This window comes from Calypte anna, chromosome 1, assembly GCF_003957555.1.
Source record: "Calypte anna isolate BGI_N300 chromosome 1, bCalAnn1_v1.p, whole genome shotgun sequence".
Classification (NCBI taxonomy): domain Eukaryota; kingdom Metazoa; phylum Chordata; class Aves; order Apodiformes; family Trochilidae; genus Calypte; species Calypte anna.
Window position 1 is genome coordinate 35,616,959 of NC_044244.1, and position 24,459 is coordinate 35,641,417.

Genomic DNA, 24,459 nt, shown 5'->3' on the forward strand with positions numbered 1-24,459 from the left:
TCGCTGTGTGGGTGCCTGCATCTGTCTGTATCTGTGCGTGTCCGTGCTGGCGCTGCCTGTCTCTACGTCTGCCTGTCTGTCTGTCCGTCTTTTTGTACCCGTCCGTGCCTCTGCTCACCGGTGCGTGTTTTCTGAGCGCCTCTCTGTGTGTCTGCCTGTACCTCCCTCCCTCCGTGTAACCGCGTGTGTGTGTCTGCCTGCTCCTACACCTCCCTCTCCTCCTCTCTTTCTTCCCTCCCTCCCGTGTGTGTGTGCGCGGCGGGGAGGGCAGAGCCGGGCGCGTCGCGCAGCAGCTCACTGCCCCAGCGCGGGGCAGAGCGGGTCGGAGCCGGGACCGGAGCCGGGAGCGGGGCCGGAGGAGGAGCTGCGCCACGCCGGGAGCCCCGCGGAGAACCCTCCGGGCGAGCGCGGCCGCGCCGAGGCGCAACAGGCGGGGCGGGCGGATGGCGGGTGGCGGTGCCGGCCGCTGAGGGCGAGGGACGAGGGGGCGGCGGGGCAGAGCGGAGCCGGGAGCGGGAGGGATGCGGGCGGAGGAGCCGCTGGCGCTGGCGGCCCCCCGGGCGGGCGGTGGCGAGGCAGAGGCGGAGGCGGCGGGCGAAGAGCGGAGCGGCGGCAGCTGCTGCAGCAGCGAGCGGCTAGTGATCAACATCTCGGGGCTGAGGTTCGAGACGCAGCTGCGGACCCTCTCCATCTTCCCCGACACGCTGCTGGGGGACCCCAGCCGCCGGGTGCGGTACTTCGACCCACTCCGCAACGAGTACTTCTTCGACCGCAACCGGCCCAGCTTCGACGCCATCCTCTACTATTACCAGTCCGGGGGGCGTCTCCGCCGGCCGGTCCATGTGCCCCTCGACATCTTCCTGGAGGAGATCCGCTTCTACCAGCTGGGCCAGGAGGCCATCGAGACCTTCCGGGAGGACGAGGGCTTCATTCAAGAGGAGGAGAAGCCCCTGCCCGAGCACCACTTCCAGCGCCAGGTCTGGCTGCTCTTTGAGTACCCCGAGAGCTCCGGGCCGGCCCGGGCCATCGCCATCGTCTCTGTGCTGGTTATCCTCATTTCCATTGTCATCTTCTGCTTGGAGACCCTGCCCGAGTTTCGCCAGGAGCCCAAGGGCCCCCAGCCCGGCTTCGGGGAGGTGGTACCACACAGCGACGAGGCACTGCTGCTGCCACCGCCACCACCGAGCGGGACTCCGCCGCCCCTGCACCCCGCCTATGGTGCTGGCCCTTTCTTCACTGACCCTTTCTTCCTTATCGAGACCCTGTGCATCATCTGGTTCTCCTTTGAGCTCCTCGTCCGCTTCTTTGCCTGCCCCAGCAAGCCCGAGTTCTCCCGCAACATCATGAACATCATTGACATCGTGGCCATCATCCCCTACTTCATCACCCTGGGCACCGAGCTGGCCCAGCAACAGCAGCAGAAGCAGCAGCCGGGAAGCAGTGGCAACAATGGAGGCCAGCAGCAAGCCATGTCCCTCGCCATCCTCAGAGTCATTCGCTTGGTCAGGGTCTTCAGGATCTTCAAGCTCTCCAGGCACTCCAAGGGGCTGCAGATCTTAGGGAAAACTCTCCAGGCCAGCATGAGAGAGCTGGGCCTCCTCATCTTCTTTCTCTTCATTGGGGTGATCTTGTTCTCCAGTGCTGTCTACTTTGCAGAGACAGATGACCCCGACTCCTTGTTCACCAGCATTCCTGATGCTTTTTGGTGGGCAGTGGTGTCCATGACCACTGTGGGCTATGGGGACATGTATCCTATGACAATTGGTGGCAAGATTGTGGGCTCCTTGTGTGCCATCGCAGGTGTACTCACCATTGCCCTCCCTGTCCCTGTCATTGTGTCCAACTTCAACTACTTCTACCACCGGGAGACTGATCATGAAGAACAGTGCCAGTACACCCACGTCACCTGTGGCCAGCAGCAGTCACCCTTCTCTGAGCCCAAGAAGGGGGACAGTAATCAGTCTCTCAGCAAATCTGAATTCCTGGAAGCGGAAGACCTGGAGTCCATGAAATACTCCAACTTCATTCCTCCCAACAACCAGGGTTATAAAGAGAAGAAAATGCTGACAGAGGTGTGATGAGTTTGGTTATCCTGGGTCCAAACACAGAGCTGCAAGCTGCTGCACAGCCGTCTTCCTACTAGCAGCTGGATGTATTCAGCATTTATGTGTCAGACTGTGAATTGTGATACTGTAAACAGAATGATTGTGATAATGGGCTCTTCTGTCCTGATTTGCTGTTTCTCATTACCATGTGCAGCCAGAAATGTTCTTGCTTTATTCTGTGGAGTGCTAGCTGTCATCCCCCACTCCCTCGTGAATTTCTTTCTCTGTTTTTGAAGACTGTTTTAATTCAATATTTGCTCTGAAACCTAGCCTTTCAACTCCACTAGCAGAGAAGCCCTTGCCACTGCTTTAGCTGAAGGATTCGTCAGGGAGTAAAGAGTTAAAGGGGCTGCAAACATCTGGCTCAAGCTGTGCCCTCAGTTCCTGTGCCAGCCCAGCTCCCTTGGCTGTGGGATCAGTCACGCCTGCCGTGCCATTGCCTTTGAATAATGGAAACGCTGTGGCCAGCATCACAGTGAGTTCTGCAGCTGTAGGGGAAAGTCAGCAAGCAGATGCCTGCCTTCTTTGCAACCCTTGGCATGCTAAAGTTCCAGTTTGTTTGTGTTTCAGAAAAGGTGCATCAATTGAAAAGTTCTTTGCTACTTGTGACCATACACCATTTATCGAAAACAGGCTTATAGAAATCAACAGGCTTGGTGAAGATTCTCTGTATTGTGAGCTTTTTTCAGCCTCATTTATGTCAGTGTCCTGATGTTAATTGGCTTTTATAGTACCAACTTAATCTTCATAGTGGTAAGTGCCTTCTCATGCAAGGCACATTTGAGCAAATTCATTTGTTATCTCTGCAGTTTATCTCCACACAATGGCATTTAATGAGATGTACTTTATGCTTCAGATATCCAGTTCTGTATTCAGGCATGTGAGAGCGACTGACTCCACTGTTTTTATTGAAATGTTTGTATGGCTGAGGGAAGTCTGCACGTTGGTATTTCGTTGACATTGCTGGAAAGTCCTGACCACAGATAGCTGCACTGGCACTATCTGAAGAGAGCACTGATTTAGTGGGTCACAAGCATAAATTGCCCCAGGGTATGTGTATCAACATTTGAGACTTAGACTGGCATGGTTACAAACTTCCCTAAGCCATCTGCACAAACCCAACAGTATACCCCAGACCTTTCAAATGAGGCCAGAAACAGCTAGGCTTGAAGAAATGCTTTTGCTATGTTACTGATCTACCCAGTTTTTGTTATTTCATGGATAGAAGGCACAGCAATGTCTTTTTGCATGCAGTAGGCTTTGTGAGAGCAACTTATGCAGCAGTACAGAATGCATAGTTTGGCCTGCAGTGCTGGGTTTGCCAAAGGACTGGAGATTTGCACCTTAAGATGCACATTTTGCTTCCCAGATAATTTTGTTTTTTTTTTTAATCAGCTCTGCCTTACATCTAACCTTAAATTTTTTCAGATGCTGCCAGTGGGTGAGAAGGGGAAACGGATGCTTTGAGATTCTATTTGCAAATTTTCCTGCAAGGGAAAGTCTTTCCCCTTTGAAATATGAGCATATATTCTGCAATCACATGTGTGCATGTGTATGAAAGCAAGGGCAGCCATTATTGCCTTGCATCATACTGAATGATACGCATATTAGAATGTACTGCATATTGCATGTGACGTGTAATACATAAGCCAGACATAATATCAAGATGCAAAATATATAGAATACATTTAATGTACGTGTATATATTACACTTTCCAACCGTAAGGCTAACAATGCTAAGGGCATATGCTTTAATGTAGTCAAAACTGGCTGTAGAACTGGTTGTGAGGTCTTTTTTGCATCTTCGTTATCCTGCTTGTTGTTTCATTGTCTTGAGATCTGGCTCCATGCCTCGAGTGCTTTTATTGTGGCCTCTCTTCAGCTGGGCCCTGATCATAGGGTAGAAGTTGTTTGTGTAAATCCTAACTGCTGCGTTTTCCAGAGTCCCGTTGGCTTCTCTAAGGTTTTTAATGTGCAGGGATCTCCCTTGTGGTCAGCACAGAAGCATTATATTAAAACCTCTGTTCTCTCCCTCTCTGAAATCACTAGTAAAATGCTTCTTGTCTCGGTTACTGCAGATCAGTCAGGGAGACACAAGGGTGTTGTGGTGAGGGCTCTATTATCTGAGAGGAGTTTGCCTGAATATATATAGGTGCCTAATTCCTCTTTGCTTCATTGGGACTGATGCAAATGGCTGTGAAGGTCTGGGCCTTGGGAGCCATTCTGCATGCCTTGAAGCGTGTAGGTAGGCAGTGGGTAAGTAATCCTGGTGAACAAGTGGAACTGAGGGAGGATCAGCATGGTGGCATCTCTGTTGATTTGGTGTAAAAAGTTGTCCTGGTCATTGAGTTCATTTAGTAAAAAACTGTTGTTGTTCTTGGTTGTGTTCCAGGGTCCCTATAATGAAATCTTTTCTGTGAGCACAAGAGAGTGACTCTTCTTTTTTTGTTGCTTTAGCAGACTCACTAGAAAGTAGCAAAAGAACCTGCTATTTAAGAAGGATGTTTCTAGGCTGCTGCTGTCTCTTAGCAGAATGCCCATGTGTGGGGTTATTTTATGCCTAACTGTATCAGCTGATAAAAGTTTTTCCAAAGTAAGATATAAAAAACTCAGGTTAAGCACAAGTTCAGGAGGAGGCATGAGACATACTCAGCCTACGTCAGAAAATTCCCATGCTTGTTTCTTCCCTTGGGCCTGACCCCATTGCCCCTGCCAGGCAGGAGCCCTCCCTGCTCAGAACAGGTTGTTCTCCTGACCAGTGTGACAGCTGGGCATAGAGAAAAAAAGATGTGAGACAAATTACTGGCAACATAATCCCAGTGTGTCTTGTAAAGATGCTCATCTAAAGAGATTTCTTGCTCTCAAGTGAAATTCAGCAGTGAGTTTCTAGCTAGAGTGTTGTTTGCACACAGACATGTGCATGCACTGATGCATACACAAAAAACAGTTATGAAGGATCATTGCTGTAAACAGACAGCTTTGTGCAGTTTTTGCAACCTACATTTTTTGTTTCCAAATGGAAAGTGCAAATGAAAATGTGTAAAGCAGGAGTTGTGTCCCATGGTTTGCTGTGTTAGAGCTAGGAGAAATACAAAAAGCCAAATGAAGCTTGGAAAATGTAACCTAGGGAATTTCATTTGAGCATATAACTCCTTCTCTAAGCATCTCCTGAAAAGCAAGACAGTCAAGTCCCAGAATGATCAATAATACTATATATTGCAGAACCTCTGGAACTTGACATTTTTATTAAGGAGCCTGTTTTGCAAGTGACTGAGTTGGCATAGTGGCACCCATGCCACTGATTTTACAGAGGACTCGTGTCACCAGGTCACAGAGATGCTTTCAGAAATCTTAACTCAGGTCCTCAGCTCATATCACTCACTCATGGATGTTTTAAATACAAATCTGTCTTGTCTGTCTAGCTGTTTCCTTTTGAAGGCAGAGCACATCCTTGTGAAGCCAAGTAGGCACCTCCAGGGACTTGTTTCCATAACAACCTCCCAGACTGTTTCTCTCTACCCTGTGACTTTGACTACAAGCAAAAGCACTCGTTGAATATTTTCAGTTCTTAGATGTTAGCACCTTATCTTTACAGCTGTTTGCTTACTGAAGATGATCCTGTCACCTTATACTGTGTCCAACTGTCCTGTCCAATTCCAGACAGACAGTTACCATCAATTGAAAGCGGAGAGTGCAAACCAGAGATGGGAAGGAATTTTGTCTGTCTGTCCTTGCACAAAGAGATATAGGGAGTGTGTGAAGGACAATCTGAGCACTCACAGTCAAGGAGCTGAGGGGCAACTGGCTTGTGAATGTAAAGTCATCTGGGTGCCCAGTGACTAGGTACACAAGTTTACATTAAAAAAAGAAACACACCAGAAACTCATCTTTCAACAGTCTCACTAAGAGATGGTTTTGCTGTGGAAGAGACTTGTTCCTGCCTGAACCGTTGGCTGTTCTGTGACAACCAGTTCCCCAGATAATTTTCCTACAGGATGTCTTGCACTAAAATAGGAGAGGGCAGAAGTCATCTTGTTTGGAGGTGAGGAAGGAAAGAAAGGAAGAATTTTACTGAGAAAACCTTTTATGTCTGCAGCCTGTCAACCATGTAAGAGACTGTAAGCTTCAAAGGCTTGAAGATCTGTTTTATGATGTTTCGAAAGTCCACATTACTGATGGATTCCTGTCCTTGTCTACAAGATGAAATTCCTGCCTTGCTCGTTTGGAAAATATTGCAATTTGGGATTCCTGAGCAATTTTCTGTTTTGGCCCTGTTCTTTTGAATCCAGCTTTTGTGGATGAAAATTCACTGCTAGGGCAGTCGTGAGGGTGAAGGTGACTGGACCTGGTGTTCTCTCCTAGCCCCTCATTATCAGAATACACAGATCCCTATAGGGTTCAAGAAGAATAAGTGTAAAGGAAATTCAGGGCAGCAAGAGACAGGGTGAGGACTGAAGTGTCTTCCATACTGTGATGGGAAGAAGAGCATCAACCCTAAAAGCAAAGGAACAAACGGCTCCGGTGTCTGCTGTTATTGCAGAAGCAGGTAAGGCTTCTTTTTCTTCTGTGAAACTAACAATAAAGAATTTCTTGCAATGAATGAGGAAGGGTTTCTTTAGTAAGATTTGTAGCCTAAAGAGAGAATCTGATTCTAGGTGAAGAAAGAGAGAATTATAAACTACAGAAATACAGCATGAGCCAGATCCTCACCATCTGCTGATTCAAGTTGGCAAAACTCCATTGAGTACAACTCACTTGGTTTATACTGGGCTCCAACTTCCATCTTCTGCATCAAGTCAAAACATGAAATGCTTATTTTTGTTTGCTCTTCTCTTGAGGTCCTGTTGACATCGGGGAAAGATCTGAAGACTGCAGCAGGACATGACCACAGCTTTCCCAAAAGCTCTCATCTACTTCGAGTCCAAGTAAGTCTACCAGACTCAGCAAAATTAAGCCTCTTTTTATTGACAAAAATCAGAGCAGTGGCATAATTTTATTTTTTCTTCTCAACGGTAAGAAATGTGCAGGCAAATTCGTAGAGAAGTTTAAGACTGAAAGAGATTGTTCTCTCAGCTGCAGCCCTGCACGCACAAGATATTTCTATTTACATTGCTGTAAGAGCAAGCACAGTCTGAGCTCTTCATCTTTGCTCTTAGGAGCTCACAGTAGACAAATCCTATTCTGAAGATATTTGTAGCCATATTATCAGCAGGCTCACAGTCGAATCCCCGACTTGCAGTCATCTGCTGTACACATAAAGTTAAGGAGGGGAGCAGGTGCTTGCAAAATGAGAAGACTTAATCCTCTGATAACATGAACAATTGCCAGTGAATGCTGAGTGTCCTTAGCTGCCACCAAAGACAGTTGGTGATGAAATCACCCGTTAATTACAAGAAGGAGCTCTTCTTGTGCAGGGTCAGGTCCTAAATAAGGCAAGACTCTAGACAGGGAGATAAATCCAAAATAATGATTTTGGGGGAAAGCAGGCAAGGACTGCGGAAACATTGATTTCCAGTGTAGCTGATGTTGTTAGTGCATGTCACTTCTATATGCTTTTCCTAATAGTCTGGGTTTTCACTTGCTGTGCATGACTTTTTTAGTGAAAGAAAGGATTTACAGGAGGTAAAACTTCTATCATCATCATCCATCAACTTCTATCATCACCTTAAAATACTGGAACTGTGTTGCCTATTCATTAGGGACAAAACTCATTAGGGAAGCCTCTGTCTTCTTACAAAATATCACTGAATGTTCAGTAAGTCCTTTTTTGGCTTCACTTTCATGGAATAGATATGGAATCAGGAAATCATTTAGGCTGGGAAAGACCTTTAAGATCATTGAGTCCAATTATAAAGTTCACTGCCAAGTCCACCACTAAAACATGTCCTTAGATGCCACTAAGTGTGACATCTATGTATAATATATAAAGATGTTTACTTGGTGTAAAGTTTTGGAAGACCTTTAGTCAAAGAGTGCTATAAATCACAAATTTACCCATTTAATTACCAAATTTACTACAGCTGTTGTTTATTTAAGGAAAATCAGGGTCTCAACTCTGGTTTCTACCTGAGGTTAGAGAAATGTATCCCTAAGGATTTAAATGGCATGACTCCTGATTTAAGTGACTGTGAAGGAATAATCAGGCACAAAAAAGACGGCTGTAAAGACAGATGCCTGGGATAGATCTCTTTAGATGTTGTAAATACACAGTGGTCCATTCACCTAAATGGTTGTATACTAGCAAAGGTTTCACTTTTAGAGTACTTATTAGTTTATTCTTGTAGATTCTCTGGAGAGAAACTAAATGGTATTTTATAGGAAAATGGGAACATTGCTGTCTCTTCTTGCTCCTTGTTGATGCATCTGTTGTTTTCAATTAGTTTGATGGCATCCATTTTCAGGAAGCAGATGCTGCCCTCTTTTACACTGGTGCAATTCTGGAATAACTCCACTGACGTCAGTGAAGTGACTCCAAATTTATCCCTGGTGAAAGCAGAATTGGACCACAGTCTTCTTGTTTGCTTTTCTGCTATGGTGCTCTCAAGAAGGTGCACCATTATCATACCATAAGGGGAAGGCAAGTGCCTGTCTGCTCTGTTATGCTCAACCCTTTTGTGTCCTTAGCATCACACCCACGTTCCTGGCTGTAGCAAAAGTTAGGCTGGTGTGGGATGTACATGGTCACCAAATTTCCCAGTGTTGAAGGGAGCAGATGCTGGTCCTAGATTCTTGACTGTTTTCCCATTCCAGTTTTCATCAGCTTCATCTTGCTTGGCTTTATTTTCTGAGGACGTGGGGTTTTTAAGCTAAAGAAACACAAGTATTAAGTAATACAGTAACAGAAGGGCAGTAGAGATAGACATAGAGACAAACTCTACCCTCCAACATTTTTTTTTTCTGTTATGGCTACATGAAAATAGTTGCAGTTGTAGCTGGTTGGCTATAGATCTACTGTCTCCAGTCTCCATTTTCAGGGAAAACCCAGTTTAAAAAATTGGGCAACTTCTTTCTTGCTCTAACTTTGTTGATGCTGTCCCTGAAACCAGACAAAGATCTTCATGTTGAAGCCATTAGTATGCTGTATGAAAAAAATGACACTTGGTACAGGACAGATGGGGGTGAATGGAAGAAACAGAGTCAGTCTAGAAGAGAGTAAATAAGGAATGTGAGGCAGGAGGGAGGTACTTAAAAGAATTCCTTGAGCGTTAGTCCTGGGATTTTTTTTTTCAGATATTAGCAGCAGAGCTGAGACTATGAGATTTAGCTATGAAACAACCTAGATGTCATCATCGAGACTATGGGATTAGGAAACAGAACTATGTGACTGAATTTAAAGAAGTGGAAAGATACTAAATAGCACAGAAATCAAAGTTGTGATTGGGATTTTCATGGCAAGCTTATCAGTTGGGAAAGACTGAAAAAAATGAGAAATTAGGGTTTCTATGATCAACCAGAGAACCAGTGTCACTTACTGACCCACCAGGGTAATACAGCCGTAAAAATTGCAGGTACAAATCTTTGAAACTCTCAGAAGGAACCAGTCGCGATGAGGAAGAAGGAGACACTTAATATAAGAATCCACCAAACTCCTTTATTGTATTCCAAGTTCAGGTTAATATACTCTTGTTAATTAGCTCATACATATTGCAAAAGCTGAGCTCATGATTGGTGCTTTAATTTGAAAGTTAGTTTCATTCTCTGTTACTTTTATTCACTGATAAAGCCTTTTCTTCATCCTGCTTTGCTGACCACAATGTGTTGAGCAGCATACAAGGACACTTGAGCAGCACAAGGACACTTGTGACTCTAAGGTTGCAAACTGCTGAACTTGTGCAACCTCAACAAGTCAGAGAGCTTGCACTCTGACCCTTGCTAAGTTGTCTGCAACTTCGGTCAAGTCTGTATGCCCTTGTTCGGCTAACCAATCCTCCACAGGAACCCATGTTCCATCTGGGAAAGATTAATTCTGTAAGGCCTCATCTGGAATGCTGTGTGCATTTTTTGTGACCTAAATTTGGTACAGAAGGATGTATAGAAGAACAGGTAGAGTGATCAGGTGAGTGGAAGTTCCTTTGCAAGAGGAAGCTGGAAGGGCCTGTCTTTTCTAGGCCAGCAAAAGACTGACAGGATTTGTAGTTACAAAACTGGTAGGGGCAGAGTAGCCAAAAGAAGTAAGAGCTATTTAAGCTAAAAGGCAATATTGGTGGCTGAACAATAGAGCATAAACTGGCTATGAATAAATCTACCCTGTAAAGAAATTGATTTCTAATATGACATACAAAGAAGGGTAAATGAAAGCTCATTGCAGGTTGAATAGGAGAAATGACTGCAAAAAGCCCTTTTTTTAGATAGACTTTGTTAAATTTATGAAAGGGATAATATGGAAGTAATTTCATGCAATGGAAATGGCTTGAGTTCAGTGACTTTTTTGACTAGAATCCTCTCCTAAATGTGGGATATATTAGAAATACTGAATACATAAGAAATTATTAATCTTTCCCCATTTCTTTTGTCCTTCACCTCTTTTGCCATACTGCACCCATTTATCTACAAAATGCCAAATCCTGGTGATATTATTATTTGATACTTGGAGTGTGTGGATAGGAGGGAGAACTAGGGGAGGAGCTGTGAGTCCTAGAAGATGTTTTTTCTCTATGGTACTGGGGGTAGAGAAAAAAGTCCTAGAAGTGGGGTAGGATGGGGCAGATCACTCCAGGAGCTAGTCTGGAGACAGAGGAGAAGTTCATGCCCTTTAAAAAATCCCCTGTTTCTATTCAGTACTCTTCCTTGCAACTTGGAACCTCTGCTGACCTTGTCTTGTCCTTTATCCCTATGCAGAGCTCTCCATCTCTGCGCTGGTCCTCCTTTGTCCTGGGGTCTGTGGTAATTCCTCACTACCATGAGCTCTCTGGAATCACTGGACCAGCACATTGCATCTAATTCTGAGAAGAACTGAGACAGCTCTGATGCAGTTTAGGCAGGGTATCTAATTAGGATACAGAAATCAACAGCAATCCTTGATCTTCAACAGCTTTCATTGAATGGAAGGTCAGAGCAGTTCATAACCATGGCCACTGCAACCTGAAGAAGTTAGCACAATTATTTTCTGTTTCTTCTGACAGAGACAGAATAAAGCTTCACATTTCCTCTGTTACATCTTCCAGTTCATTTCATCCTGTGGAAAAGTTATAAATTATCCCTTAAGCTTGGCACATGGAATGGACACTGACCAAGATGTGTCAGGCATCCATCCAGCTCTGTGTCACAAAAGCATCAAGACAAATGTACTCCCTGTGCTTTGTCCTTTGTCCTTGTCTAGCTTGTTGCTGCTCTGTGAGGAAACCATAATCTGTTTATCTATATTTTGGCTACCTAGTTCTGCTCTTTAACTTTGAGATAGCTCTTCTTTTTCTCCTTTAAGTAGAAAAAAAAAAAGAAAAAGCAAAGCAAAGCAAATTTTATCAACAGTGCTGCACATTCTGAAAGCATATGAACACCACTTGAGCTTTATCAATGCCATTAGCAGGATGGTGCATACAAATACACTTGTCCATAAATTGTCTCAAGGGTTCGGCCTCATTTCTTGGGTTATGGCAGTAAGCAACCTTAGAAGAGCATCACAAAAAATACATAGTGAGTCAAGGAGTTTCATTTGAACCATGAACACAGTGTGTAGCGGGAGGAGCCATTCTTGCTCCTGAAGCTCGACGAGCTGCTGGTCTCTTCCAGGACTCCAGCCACCACACAGCGCTTCCAGGGTAGAAGTGTAGCGGGAAGAGCCTTTCTTGCTCCAGAGGCTCAACGAGCTGCTGGCCTCTCCATGCCTCGCACCAGAGTGAACTGAGGTCTTCTCTCTGGGTGTGTGTTCCACCTTTATTGGCCCCTGGCCTTGCTGATGCCCAATAGGGGCCTGTCCTAATCAGGCACAGGTGGACTCACACCCCTCACTGGCAATTCAAGGCACCTGATTTATCTTATTTCTCTACATTTCCCCCCCCCCCTTTTTTTTTTTTCTTAAAGCTTTCCCCTTTTGCCCTAGCTTACAGACATTTTAACAAACATACAGGATTTTTGCACAGGATTTTTAAACATACACATTTTTTTTTCTACTGACACACAGGATTTTTTTACACAAAAATACACATTTTTTCTTCGGGCCCCGCAGGACACTCAGCTAAGAGCATTGAGGGGGCACACAGAATACAGACATACAGGATTTTTCTTCAGGCCCCGCAGGACACTCAGCTAAGAGCATCGAGGGGGCCCCGAGTACAGGATTTTTACACATACATACAGGATTTTTTACAAAAATACACTTATAACTTACGGGATTTTAACCCTAGCTTAGGCAACCGAGTGTCAGCCCAGGCACTTTTTCACAAAGTCTGTACCTTTTGTTCTTCTCCCTCCTGTTTCTGCTCTTCTCTTGGTTTCCCTCCGCTCACGGGCTTCCAAAGAGAGAATCCTTCTCTTGGCTTTCCTTTGCTCAGGGGTTTCCAAAGAGATTTCTGGTTCCTCATGGGTTTCTGGTTCCTCTGTGGGATTCCATACTTTTACTTTTATTTACTTTCACTTTTATTTTTTTGTTTTTTTTCCCTCCATGGGATTCCATACCATGGGATTCCATCCTCCTGGCTTCCCTCTGCTCAGGGGTTTCCAAAGAGAGAATCCTTATCTTGGCTTCCCTCTGTTCAGGGGTTTCCAATCCAAAGAGCTTGCTGGTCATACCTTTCAGGGAGAGTGTTAGCCCAGGCACTTTTTTCAAATCGGGGATAATGTTCCTGTTGCCAGCTCCTCACACTGCTGCTTCTTTAGATGTCTGTATGTTGCCCGCATTCTCCACCAAATGTAGCGGGAGGAGCCATTCTTGCTCCTGAAGCTCGACGAGCTGCTGGTCTCTTCCAGGACTCCAGCCACCACACAGCGCTTCCAGGGTAGAAGTGTAGCGGGAAGAGCCTTTCTTACTCCAGAGGCTCGACGAGCTGCTGGCCTCTCCATGCCTCGCACCAGAGTGAACTGAGGTCTTCTCTCTGGGTGTGTGTTCCACCTTTATTGGCCCCTGGCCTTGCTGATGCCCAATAGGGGCCTGTCCTAATCAGGCACAGGTGGACTCACACCCCTCACTGGCAATTCAAGGCACCTGATTTATCTTATTTCTCTACAACAGTGTCACCTCTGTTTCTGAGCTCAGTTCACATTGAAACTCGTGGGAGAAACCAATCACCACATATTTATATTCTTCTTAATTTAGGGTTCCTATATCAGAGAATCATAGAATGCCAGGTTGGAAGGGACAGCAAGGATCATCTGATCCAACCTTTCCCGGTAAAAGCATGGTCCAGCAAGGTGGCCCAGCACTGTCATTGTGTACAGAGCATTGATCTTGAGCTGTATGCATTTTTTTGGCTTTGCATTACAAAAGAAACAGCTCAAGAATACTCTAGTGTATGAAACACTAATGTGCTCTTAACTTGCAACCAAGTTTTGACCCTATTTGCTCTTTCCATGCATCAGTTTTAAACCTTTCTCAGTCAAAACCTGCATTCTCATCAGGAGTAGTGCTGTCATCAAGCAGTAAAGAGCTCTGTGCACGTTTCCTTGTCAGTGATGGAGAATCTCACTCCAGCATCAAGACATAAAATAGAAAGGTCCAGAATAGACCTGTTGGTGACAGATGGCCAAACTTTGGCCAGACTGAATGTCTGCTTTATCACTGTAATATGTCTTTAGATAAGTACCACAAATATATTATGTATATATCAAGCTCTGAATTATGTTACCATCTTAATGTATAAGAAATAGTATTGCTAGGTATATTCCTTGTAGAACTGTATCCTATGGACTTTCATGCTTATGAACTAAGCTGCAAAGCAGTTGATCTTTGTAATCTGTCCTTGGAGGTGGTGCAGTGACTTCCAGAAACATTTTTTTTGGGGGGGGAGGTATTCACTACTGCTTGTCTGTTAGGTTGCTATCTAATCATAGAATCATAGAATGGTTTGGATTGGAAGGGACATGATAGCTCCTCCACTTACAGCCTTCCTGCATGGGCAGGGACACCTCCCACCAGACCAGGTTACTCAAAGCCCCATCCAACCTGCCCCTTAACACTTCCAGGGAGGAGGCATCCACAACATCTCTGGGCAACTTGTTGCAGTGTTTCACCACTCTCACAGTAAAAAAATTCTCCCAAATATCTATTCTAAATCTACCCTCTTTCATTATGAAACTCTCACCCTCATCCTATCACTGTTCATCCAAAGAGCATGTGAAAAGATCTGATGAGCTGGTAGAGTGGATTGCAAATGTTTCTGTAGCACATATGAAATGCAGAGTTATCCATGAGAATTATGAAGATCAGTTTCAAAAGTTTCTATGGTAGTCAGCAAAACTAGAAAGACAATTCCAAAAGTAACTATAAAGCAGCAAAGCACCATCAGCACTTAGGCAGTTGCTTTGAGTATGCTGTGAAACATTTTCAGATTTCCTTAGAAGGTGTCTGAATACATACTGATCAAGCCAGCTGCAGCTGTGATTTAGCTGTGATGGGTTTTGGAGGCTGATGCAGCTTTCCTTTCCATCTTCCATCCCCAATGATGTAACCTACATAGCAGAAAAAAACAACTCTGGTACATCTGGCCCTGGCATTTTTGCTTATTTGTAAATGGCATCTAGAGTTGCATACGGGTTTTCATTAGTTAAGAGTCCATTTATGAAGTAAGGGCTTGTAATTAAAATATTGGACTTGGAGTCAAAGGGACAGTCCTCTGCTTTGTTACTTGACCTTTGGGTGTCTCATGTATGTCAGTGCCTCAGTAACAAAATGGGACTGTACTACAACCTTCAGTTGCTCCTTTTTTTCTAAACCATTTAGAAAGGTAGATCTTTTGGGGGGTGCCCCATCTCTTTCCTCATACCTGTACAATGTCAGGCACAGCTGGAGATGCCTACTCCCTAAGGACTCCCTGTTGTATTACTGTCACAACAGTACTAACTTACATGGACAGTGAGCATCAAACACACACAGGAATATATTTGGTCCTTTGCATGAGACTCCTGGACTATCCAAATTCTAGCAAGTCCTGCTGCTACCAAGCTCTTCATTGGCTCTGAGCCAACGCTTTGGCAATGCTGATCTGTTTTCAGTTTTTCAGGCTCAGACAGAAAATATTCAGGGCAACCCCCTTATTCGTGACTCTGTTCTTCCCTTTCAGGCTGCCTTATAACTAATGACAAGAAAAGCCCAGAGCTGACTTACTGCAAATGTAAATTGAAAGCCCACTGAATGTGCCATGGAGATCAGTGGCTGACATCAACTTTTCACAACTATTCCAAAAGAAGTAAATTTATGCAGGTTTTGCTTTTTTCACCCCTTGAACTGCTACCAGAGGCCAAGGTATTAAAGCAGAAGAAAATATGCTGGAGATGGGAGGAGTTCACCATCTCTCTCACAGATTTGTGTTAACTGTCCAAGCATGAAGGTGTTTGGGATGCTAACACCTCACTGGTGCTGAGCAGTTGAGTCTGGGAAGATAATTTCTTTACAGATTTTCACTGGCACTGTTAAGAGCTAATCTTCCTAAAGGCTTCACTAGTTTTTGTTCCTTTATGGTCTTTCAGAGGAACATTAGGATACATAGAATAGCCATTACGGCTTCTCGTGGTTTATATTTAGTTATATATTGGTAATTCAAGAGCAAGCATAGGCAAAGAGGCCCAGATGAATCCTCTTGCAACTTCCTTCCTGTTCTATGGTGTATTTAGGTTCCTGAGTCAGTTGCATCTTTGGGGAAGGCCAATTGTCATTTGTGCCCACCAAGATGCAGTAAGAGTTTTCATGATGGCTGAAATATTTTAACACCCCTACTGATGCAGATAGTTGATTTCAGGCAAGTGGAGTGAAATTCTCTGCTGATATTTATAGATCAATAAATTTTTCTTCTGATGCCAACTAGGCAGGTTGCAACAGGGTGTTTTAGAATTCTGTAGCTTCTCATCTGGTCAGTTTTCCATATAGATAGGAAATAAGACCTGTTAGCTTGAAAATTCAATGTCTTAAAGTGTAGCTAAAATCCCATTTTTGGGTTCTGACTGTTCTGTCTGCCAAAGCACCATAGCAGTCTGTGTACAGACTGATGCTCACAGGCACGTTCTGTGTCTGGCTTTGGTATGTATCTGACATACTATTTTTCCTATGCCTTGATTTCCTGACCTGTAGAAGGAAAATAGTCTTTCTGTCCTCAGCAAACAATTGGGTGCTTATCAGTGATAAGGATCTACAGGAGCAATCAGTGTATTCATTCATAAACTCATTTTTCTTCTGATAATACAAATGACCCTTTTTCCTACAGGGAATCACAAAGCATATGTGCGTGTTTATTGAGAGGTTTGACTTAGCTTTGCAGCTGAGGCATTGGGTTGCTCTGGGACCTTCAGTCAGCTTCTCTGTAAGCCTGTTTCTGACTTCACATGGTTATAACTTCCATAAAGGACATAATTATATTCACAGGTGGAAACAGGATAAATGGGATACTGACCTTCTTTACTTGCTTCAGTGGTGCTGCCTCTGTTAGTATTTCCCTGTGCCCCACACATCTTTCCATGCTTTCCATCAATAATAGTAAACCTGACTACTGGGTCTTCAGGCAACTGGAGGATAAATGCTTAACTAATATAATTATATTTAATAATAAATAATAATTTAATAATAATAAATAGGATAACTTCATGTATTATATAACTAATATAATAAATAAATATATTAGATAATGAATAAAATAATATTTAACTAATAATACTGGAGTATAAATACTTAACCAGTCAGCTAGACACTCAGAAGGTGGTATAAATGTCACTGTTTGGAGTTTGTTAGAAATCAGCATTTTTAAACATAACTATTAAGGTCTAACTACACCGTGGCTATTGGAAATTTTGTCTAGTGATGTTCCTAAAATAGTTGAACCAGTAGCAAGCATGTTTGAAAATCCTGCCTCTTGCTCTAAGGTGGATTAGCACTCGATGGTGAAAGAGCAGCAGGAGCAAAGGATCCCTTGAACCCAAATCAGCCACTTCTTAGGGACGGGTGAGCTTTAAATTAACTTGCAGCTTGCATTTACGTTGCATTTTTTGAGCTCACTCCTGGTCTCCAGGTGACTGTTGCTCTGATAATCCCTTGAGTGCACTCCCTGCAGCCTGGCACCTCCATTCACACCTCCACCTCTGAAGTCCACCTCAGCAATGCCTGCTTTCACAGTGCTTTCTTCTAACCCCAGGATTTCATCTAAGTGTGGCACCTTTCCTAGAAATTAATGTGGTTGCTTTCTGTTTATTAATGTTTTACCTTGCCAACCTGACACGTCTCTGCTGTAAAAACAAAATTAAATATCATAGAATCATAGAATTGGCTGGGTTGGAAGGGACCTCAGAGATCATCGAGTCCAACCCTTGAACCACCGTTGCGGTTGCTAGACTATGGCACTGAGTGCCACGTTGCTGCATCTGTGGGGACAGAGTTAAGCCTTGGGGAGGAACAGAGAGAGGACTGCTGAGCCAGAGTGGTCCTGGAAACCCTTGGGAGGAGGGGAGAGGTAAGGACTGGAGGTGACTTAACTCTTGCCAGAACCATCGTAGCAGTTTCTTCATCCCCAAACCCTTTTCCAAGCTTCTCATCCAGAGCCACAAGCCTGGCTTCCCAGGGCTTGGGTGTAAGCAGAAGCAGCCAGTGGGAGGATGGCTGTTGTCCTTAGCAACTGCTGCCTTTGCCTCTGCTGTAGACCCAGCTCTAATAGTTTGTTGTGATTTTGTGTGCTGATTCCCTGGGTATATACATAGTGAAAAAAAATATTAAAAACAACTATTAAGATAAAACAGGTAAGGATTTACCAAGGGCCGGCAACTGAAGTCAGAGCTGATAAGGAAAATTAATTTCAAGTTGAGTAAAACTCAAGTTGCTTTATATTCACAGCTACATTAAGCTGAAATAATTCACCTTGGTGATCCTGTTCAAAAATGTTACTAAGGACAAGCATATCTTTTGAATTTTAATTTAATGTCATTAACTCTGCAGTTCTCCCAGAATATTTTTGTTGAAGGCAGGTTTTATGAGTCTAGGGAGAAATCTAAATCCTCTGTCTTAGGGCCCTCAAGAACTTTTGAGAAGGCTTTGAAACCTGAGGCACAGTCCAAATTTTAATGTCTGTGGTTTGGCTCCATCTTTGACCCAGCAATGGGAGGGAGGTCTGTGGATACTGTATCGGTTGAGCTTGGGCATATGTGTGAAGTGTGTCCATGGGGATGTGAAGGCTTGAATCCCTTTCAGTCCACGTTTGGAGTAGGTTACTAAGCTTTTGCAGTTAAACTAAGTAAAATGCAAATGATGGGGCAGTTAGCAAGACTGTTAATTTGATTTTGTACAATACTTCGAACATATAAAGCATGCTGTAAGCAATATCTGCTATTGATCAATTCCAGGTTTACCAAGTGCAATTTCTCAGCAGCAAAAAGAGGCAGTTGTTCTGGAGGCTGCTGTGTAGCTACCAGGCTAAAACCCTTTTCAGGGTTAAGCTCACTGGTTTACTGTTGTTTATTCAAGCAAAATGCCCACAAAAAACACACCCCAGATGGTGATCTTTCTGAGCAAAGAAAAAAAGGATCAGCTGGTGTGCCAGCACGGAAAAATCCTTAAGAGTGATGCTGAGTTCTGGAAAGCCTAAAAATGCAAGGAAAAACCCGTGATGTGAAATATCTGCCTTATACTGCCCTGCTGTTGGGAAAGGCCGGCAGAAGCCAGTGAGGAGTTAGTGGGGTGGCACAGTGCCATCCTGTGGGCTCTGGGGGTATAGGACACGGCAGCGCTGGGATGCGGGACCTGCGCTGCCATACGCTGCTGGGAGCTTGTGGCAGAGGTGGGTTTGGTCTTGAAGGCTTCATTTGCATGAGGATAGTGCCCTGGCTTGGCATTCAGAGTACTTAAAGAGTTTCCTTGCTACTGGGGAGCTACTTTGAAAGCCTCTTTGAAAATTTTGCCCAGGTGGCCAAGAAGGCCAATGGCATCCTGGCCTGTATCAGGAACAGCGTGGCCAGTAGGTCCAGGGAAGGGATTCTGCCCCTGTACTCAGCGCTGGTGAGGCCACACCAGTGTCCAGTTCTGTGTCCAGTTCTGGGCCCCTTAGTTCAGGAAGGATATTGAGGTCCTGGAGCGGGTCCAAAGGAGGGCAACTAGGCTGGTGAAAGGACTCGAGCACAGATCCTATGAGGAGAGGCTGAGGGAGCTGGGGGTGTTCAGCCTGGAGAAGAGGAGGCTCAGGGGAGACCTCATCACTCTCTACAACTCCCTGAAAGGAGGTTGGAGCCAGGGGGGGGTTGGTTTCTTTTCCCAGGCAACTCTCAGCAAGACAAGAGGGTACGGTCTTAAGTTGTGCCAGGGGAGGTTTAGGTTGGACATTAGAAAGAATTTCTTTACTGAGAGGGTGATCAGACATTGGAATGGGCTGCCCTGGGAAGTAGTGGATTCTCTGTCCCAGGAGATATTTAAAAAGAGACTGGATGTGGCACTCAGTGCCATGGTCTGGTAACCAAGCAGTAGTGGATCAAGGGTTGGACTTGATGATCTCTGAGGTCCCTTCCAACCCAGCCAATTCTATGATTCTATGATTCTACCTAAATAGCCAGTCCTGGGGTGTGTCATGAGCCCTCCACAGAGTTGAAGATGCTCCACACTTTGGCAGTGCAGGAGGACTCACAGGGTAGAAACCTGATGATAGTTACAATCTTCTTTTTAAGCTGAGCTTGGCTCTATCAAGATGTGTGAGAGAAGGCAGGTTCTTTTTATGCAGTGACCAGGACCCACAGTGCTAGGAGAGGGGCGTCTACCTAAAGGGCTCTCCCATTTTTTCATTTCTCCTCTGGTCTCTGGCAATGTTGCAACCAACACTCTGTCCCAGAGCTTTCTCACTGGTACACTCTTTTTATGGACTGGTATTACTCTTCTTTTTCTGGCTACTTGGGTCCTTGGCAAGCAGTAGTAGGAGCTGTTGGACCATGAGGGTTTAGAAAGTGTATGGTCTTCATGGTGGAATAGGCTGCTTTCATAGTTCTGAACTGGGAAATGGAATTTTCTCAGTGAAAAAGACTCTAGAAATATAAATTACGTGAGTTTTGAGCCTCTCGTAGCATTTAGGTAGACAGCTGCTTAATTTTTTAAGCTCATGACTAGCACTGTAAACTACTCACACAAATAAATTAAATCTGGACCTTAGAGTTTTGTTTAGGACTCAGGAGTCCTAAAATTATTAATTTAAGAACATGCCAGTCATCCTGTGTAAAGAAAAAAAATCAGTAGGTAACTTTAACAGGCACATTTAACTAGCAGAACCAAGTCTTTGCTATATTGTGGTGCAGAGAGAAAAGAAGTGTAAGTATTGCTTGCTTTATGAGAAACTGTTAGGTGACTTTTCAGACTGTAATAGGCTTTGATGAATTTTGGAGAGCCCAAGTGTCACATTAATTCCAGTCACTTCTGTCTGCCCTTTTCTTCCTCTTTTGCTGTGGAGGACTGCAGGTATTTTTAATAACTCATTAATAGCCCCTTAGGTTTTCTGTGTTCCCAGAAACCTCTGGTAACACAGACCTCTGGAGCTAGCATGGTCCACATCAAAGTGTGACAACCAAAAAGTCATCTAAGAGAAGTCCTTGCAGCCCAACACGTTTTACATTCACTGCCTCAATACATTGCTTTGGATCTGATCTAAAAAAACATATAAAAATACCTTCTTGCTCTATTAGGCTTTCCTAACCCTGGCATGGAGGGAGAGGCTTATACTTCAAATTGTTAATATAGATCTGTCTTAAAAGGACTTAAAATTAGACATGCAGAAAATGTCTATGGGAATGTAGCAGAAGCCCCAGTTACAGTAAAGGTCAGACCTTGGGTTTCTGACCTTGGAGCAGCACAGCACTGCAAGGCATCTGACCAAACTTAGCAACATTCTAGTATGCATACTTCATTTCATACAAGAAGAGATGTGTACAGTTCCCAGCAGCTGTAAGGAAAAATCTTCCAAATCCCACTAGATGTCAAGGTAAGCGGAAGAAACTCTTCCCATTGTAGCCAGATGTTATTATATTGAGAAGATATCTCAAATTCTGTCCCTTCAAACATTGTCACGAGGAAAGAACACCTTAGTTTCACATGTCTTAACTGTGATCCATCCAAAATAACATACTTGGGCATTTTTTTCACATGTAACACTTTTTTTTTTTTCCTTGCTAGGCTGGATTCTGGATGCTGCGAGGCTGTCGTCTCAGGATGCTGCAAGAGAGGTTGTTGCATCTTCTTACCTTAGAGTTGGTGACATTTATGGTCAGGAAACTGGTTTCTGTGCTTTGTGATTTTCTGGTTGCTGTTGTTTTTAACAGAATTAACGTCCATAGTTCTGGGAAACTGAAAGTAGATGTGAACAGGGGGTTGAGGGAGAAGGCAGGAAGAATCCCATACCAGATCCAAATGTGTCTTTTTATAAAGCAGGATTCAGCTTCCAGGGGCTAAATTTATGTACTGTTAATGAAAAGCCCCAGACAAGCACTGAATCCTCTGGGAAGCTGGCAATGGACACAGGTCACCTTCAAAAGACTCTCTCATTGGCACTTGTTTTAAACTTTGTTTCAAGTGGAGGATCCAGTCCTGGCAACCAGGTAACAGCAGCCCTTAGAAGAGCAAATAGCTTTTTCTTGAAAATTGAACAAGTGGCCAAAGTCTCTCCAGTTGCCTGTCTGTCTCCTGGCCCTGCATTACTGTGCTTTTTAAAACTGTGCTGTCATAACTCAGATAAATGGTCGATGTTTCATGTAGCTCTACAAGTAATAATGATCATGCATAATATCTGATATCTAAGGGATAAGCCCAAACCAGAGGTATTTCTCGTTTACCTATGAAGTGTCTTGCTTTGGTGTGTGTACAGTCAATTCTTGTTGTGAACATGTGAGTCCATTGCCTGCTGTAAAGGAGGTGGTGACTTAGTTTCAGTGCCTGTGGACTTTCACTGAAATAGCACTGTTTGTAGTCTTTCGTGTGAATTATAAGTCACAATAGCCAGCTAGTTCTGAAAATGTAATGTAGAATTGTACACAGCATTCCCAGAAAATGATCTGAAGTCTTCTTCCATTGCACCATTGTGATAAACACCTCTGTTGCTTTTCAAGCTCCACAAGTCCTTGTTGTGCTGTAGGGAAACTGATGGAAAACCCAATTAGCACTGCAAAGTGAAGAGCAGAGAGGGATGCTCTGGCCTGGAATCTCCTACCTTTAGCAGCAGTGAAGTTGAGCTGTGCAGCCAAAAATCCATAACCAAAGGTGGGTCTACCCTGTATGTGGCTGCATAGGAAAGTGGGAGGGTGGGGAGAGGAAATTGATTTGTGGAGGGGAGAGATGGAGAGGAAGAGGGGAGTAAAGGGTACTCTGAGGATGCTGACTGGGATTTTCAGGGGCTACTCTGATGGATGCTGAACATTGAGATTCCCTAGGACCCTGTGTCAGTACCACCTTGTACATCTTTATGAGCTGTCTGGGAGTCATGCCAGTTGATGTGTGAGAGAAAAGAGGTGGAAAGCATCTCAATCTAGTTTTGCAGCTCTCAGCACCTGTAAGAGGCAAGGACTGTAATGTGCCCTTGTGGCTGGTGTCTGAGGCTCTGATCTTCTGGTGAGCTGTGACTTCATGACTGCCTTGTGACTCCAACAGTTTTATAGGACCGGGCTTAAAGAAACCATGAGGTGCTAGACCCAAAAATACTTTTGGTGCAAGTCTGCTCAATAGTCCTGAGCGTGGATGTGAGCCCACAGTCAGTGGAAGGCAACAGTGAGTCCCTGTTCCTATTGTTTGGGCAGAAACAATCCCTATTACATGTCTTAGTGCAGGCCAGCTTGCAGTGTGAGGCATTGCCTGCCCTGATCTGTGTGGCCATGGTTAACCAGAGCAGAAGGTTAGCCTTCTTTCAAGGGCATTTGTCTTCAGATACAACCTAAGTGCAGGCTGCCTTTAGGAAGGTGTGAGTATGCTGCAGAAGTCTGTCTGTATCCTTCTGATCCATGGCACACAGGTCAGAGACTTCAAACCATCCTAGGTGCCAGCACAAGCAGCAGGGGTGTTAGTTACAGGGTTGCTTTTCTTTTGCTTTGAAACCTTGCTCCAAGGTGGTGTTTCGAGGAAGACAGCTGGGATTTCCAGGCCAGATCATGTGGTGAGATAAGTAATTTCACGTCCCTTACTGGAGTTAGGCTGATTTGCACAAGTCTGGTCCAGCATTTCTGAGAAATTGTGGCTAGTAGGGGGTGTGCTTGTTGAACTGAAAACTTTGTGTGCTTTGTGTGTTTGTTGAACTGAAAACCTGAAGCCTTTCAAGTGAAGTATATGAGGTAAACAGAATTTGCAGTACTCCTGGCTGTTTTCTAGATTTAAGCTTCAAGGGTACAATTCTTTGTAGAGAATCCCTGCTTTGTAGGAGAAGAGGGTTTGAAAGTTGACCAAGGAGGTGGGACTCATGGAGCTTTAAAAAGCAATCATTGTCCTTACTGGTGATGCCATAATATGTGCTTGACTCAAGCCCAACCTTGCACAGGCCCAGAACCTGATAAAACCATGTAACTAGATACTTGTGATTGTTCCTGTCATTGTGATCTGCTGTTAAATAGGCTAGATGTATGAATAAAACTGTATTTTTTAAAGTGTGGTGTGGTTTTTATGTCAAAAAGCCTGGTTCTACTCTTTGGATTTTGTTACATTCATATGAAATATTTGATGTGGAGTCCCTAGAGAACAGTTCACAGCCACTTGCAGAAGTGCATCTTCTCCACCTCAGAGGTGATTGCTGCAGTCCTGCACTGAACACCTGCAGCAAGGAAGGATGTGAAGGTAGCTTGGCATGTCGTCCTCCTAGGCCTGCTGGGGTTGTCCCTCTGTTCTGTGACAGAGGGACGACCCCCAGGGCTGCTCAAGAACCTGTCAAATTAAATATCATGGCTGGAGATGGTGCCAGTGAGGGATGTGTGTCTCTTATCACACCTGTTGCTGCTGCCTCTGTCCCTCTCACCTCCTGGCCCTACAGATACCAAAGGATGGAAGCATTTTTCAAAGACTTTCTCCTTTTCTGTAGAATGTCTGGATCTATTCCAAACCTTGCTTGAGAAATGATGTTTCTGAGGGTACCTCTGAGGTGCCTTTGCATCTCCCAGATTCTGGATCTTGTTGGAAACCTGGACAAAATTCAGCTGACTCAGGCACTTTGAGTATTGCCACCTCCCTGGAGAGCCAGCGTGCTCTGCCAGGCTCACTGCATCTGGGAGTGCTCAATGGTAAGCT

At 44.4% G+C, this 24,459-nt stretch overlaps 1 protein-coding gene and 1 long non-coding RNA gene across 2 annotated transcripts; both read left to right on the forward strand.

Moving 5' to 3' along the window:
• Window positions 1–518: 518 nt before the first annotated feature.
• On the forward strand, window positions 519–2,495 carry LOC103538165 (potassium voltage-gated channel subfamily A member 6). Its single transcript, XM_030469222.1, has one exon. It carries the CDS (start codon window positions 522–524, stop codon window positions 2,076–2,078), a length of 1,557 nt encoding a protein of 518 aa, XP_030325082.1. The 5' UTR covers window positions 519–521; the 3' UTR covers window positions 2,079–2,495.
• A 4,064-nt stretch (window positions 2,496–6,559) lies between these two features.
• On the forward strand, window positions 6,560–21,451 carry LOC115600443. The gene is made up of 3 exons (XR_003988964.1): window positions 6,560–6,651; window positions 6,944–7,030; window positions 21,376–21,451. It is a non-coding gene; the product is annotated as an uncharacterized LOC115600443 (long non-coding RNA).
• Window positions 21,452–24,459: the final 3,008 nt, after the last annotated feature.

Coding starts and splice junctions, on each gene's coding strand:
- LOC103538165 (XM_030469222.1), top strand. CDS start 522: ATGCGGGCGGAGGAGCCGCTGGCGCTGGCGGCCCCCCGGGCGGGCGGT.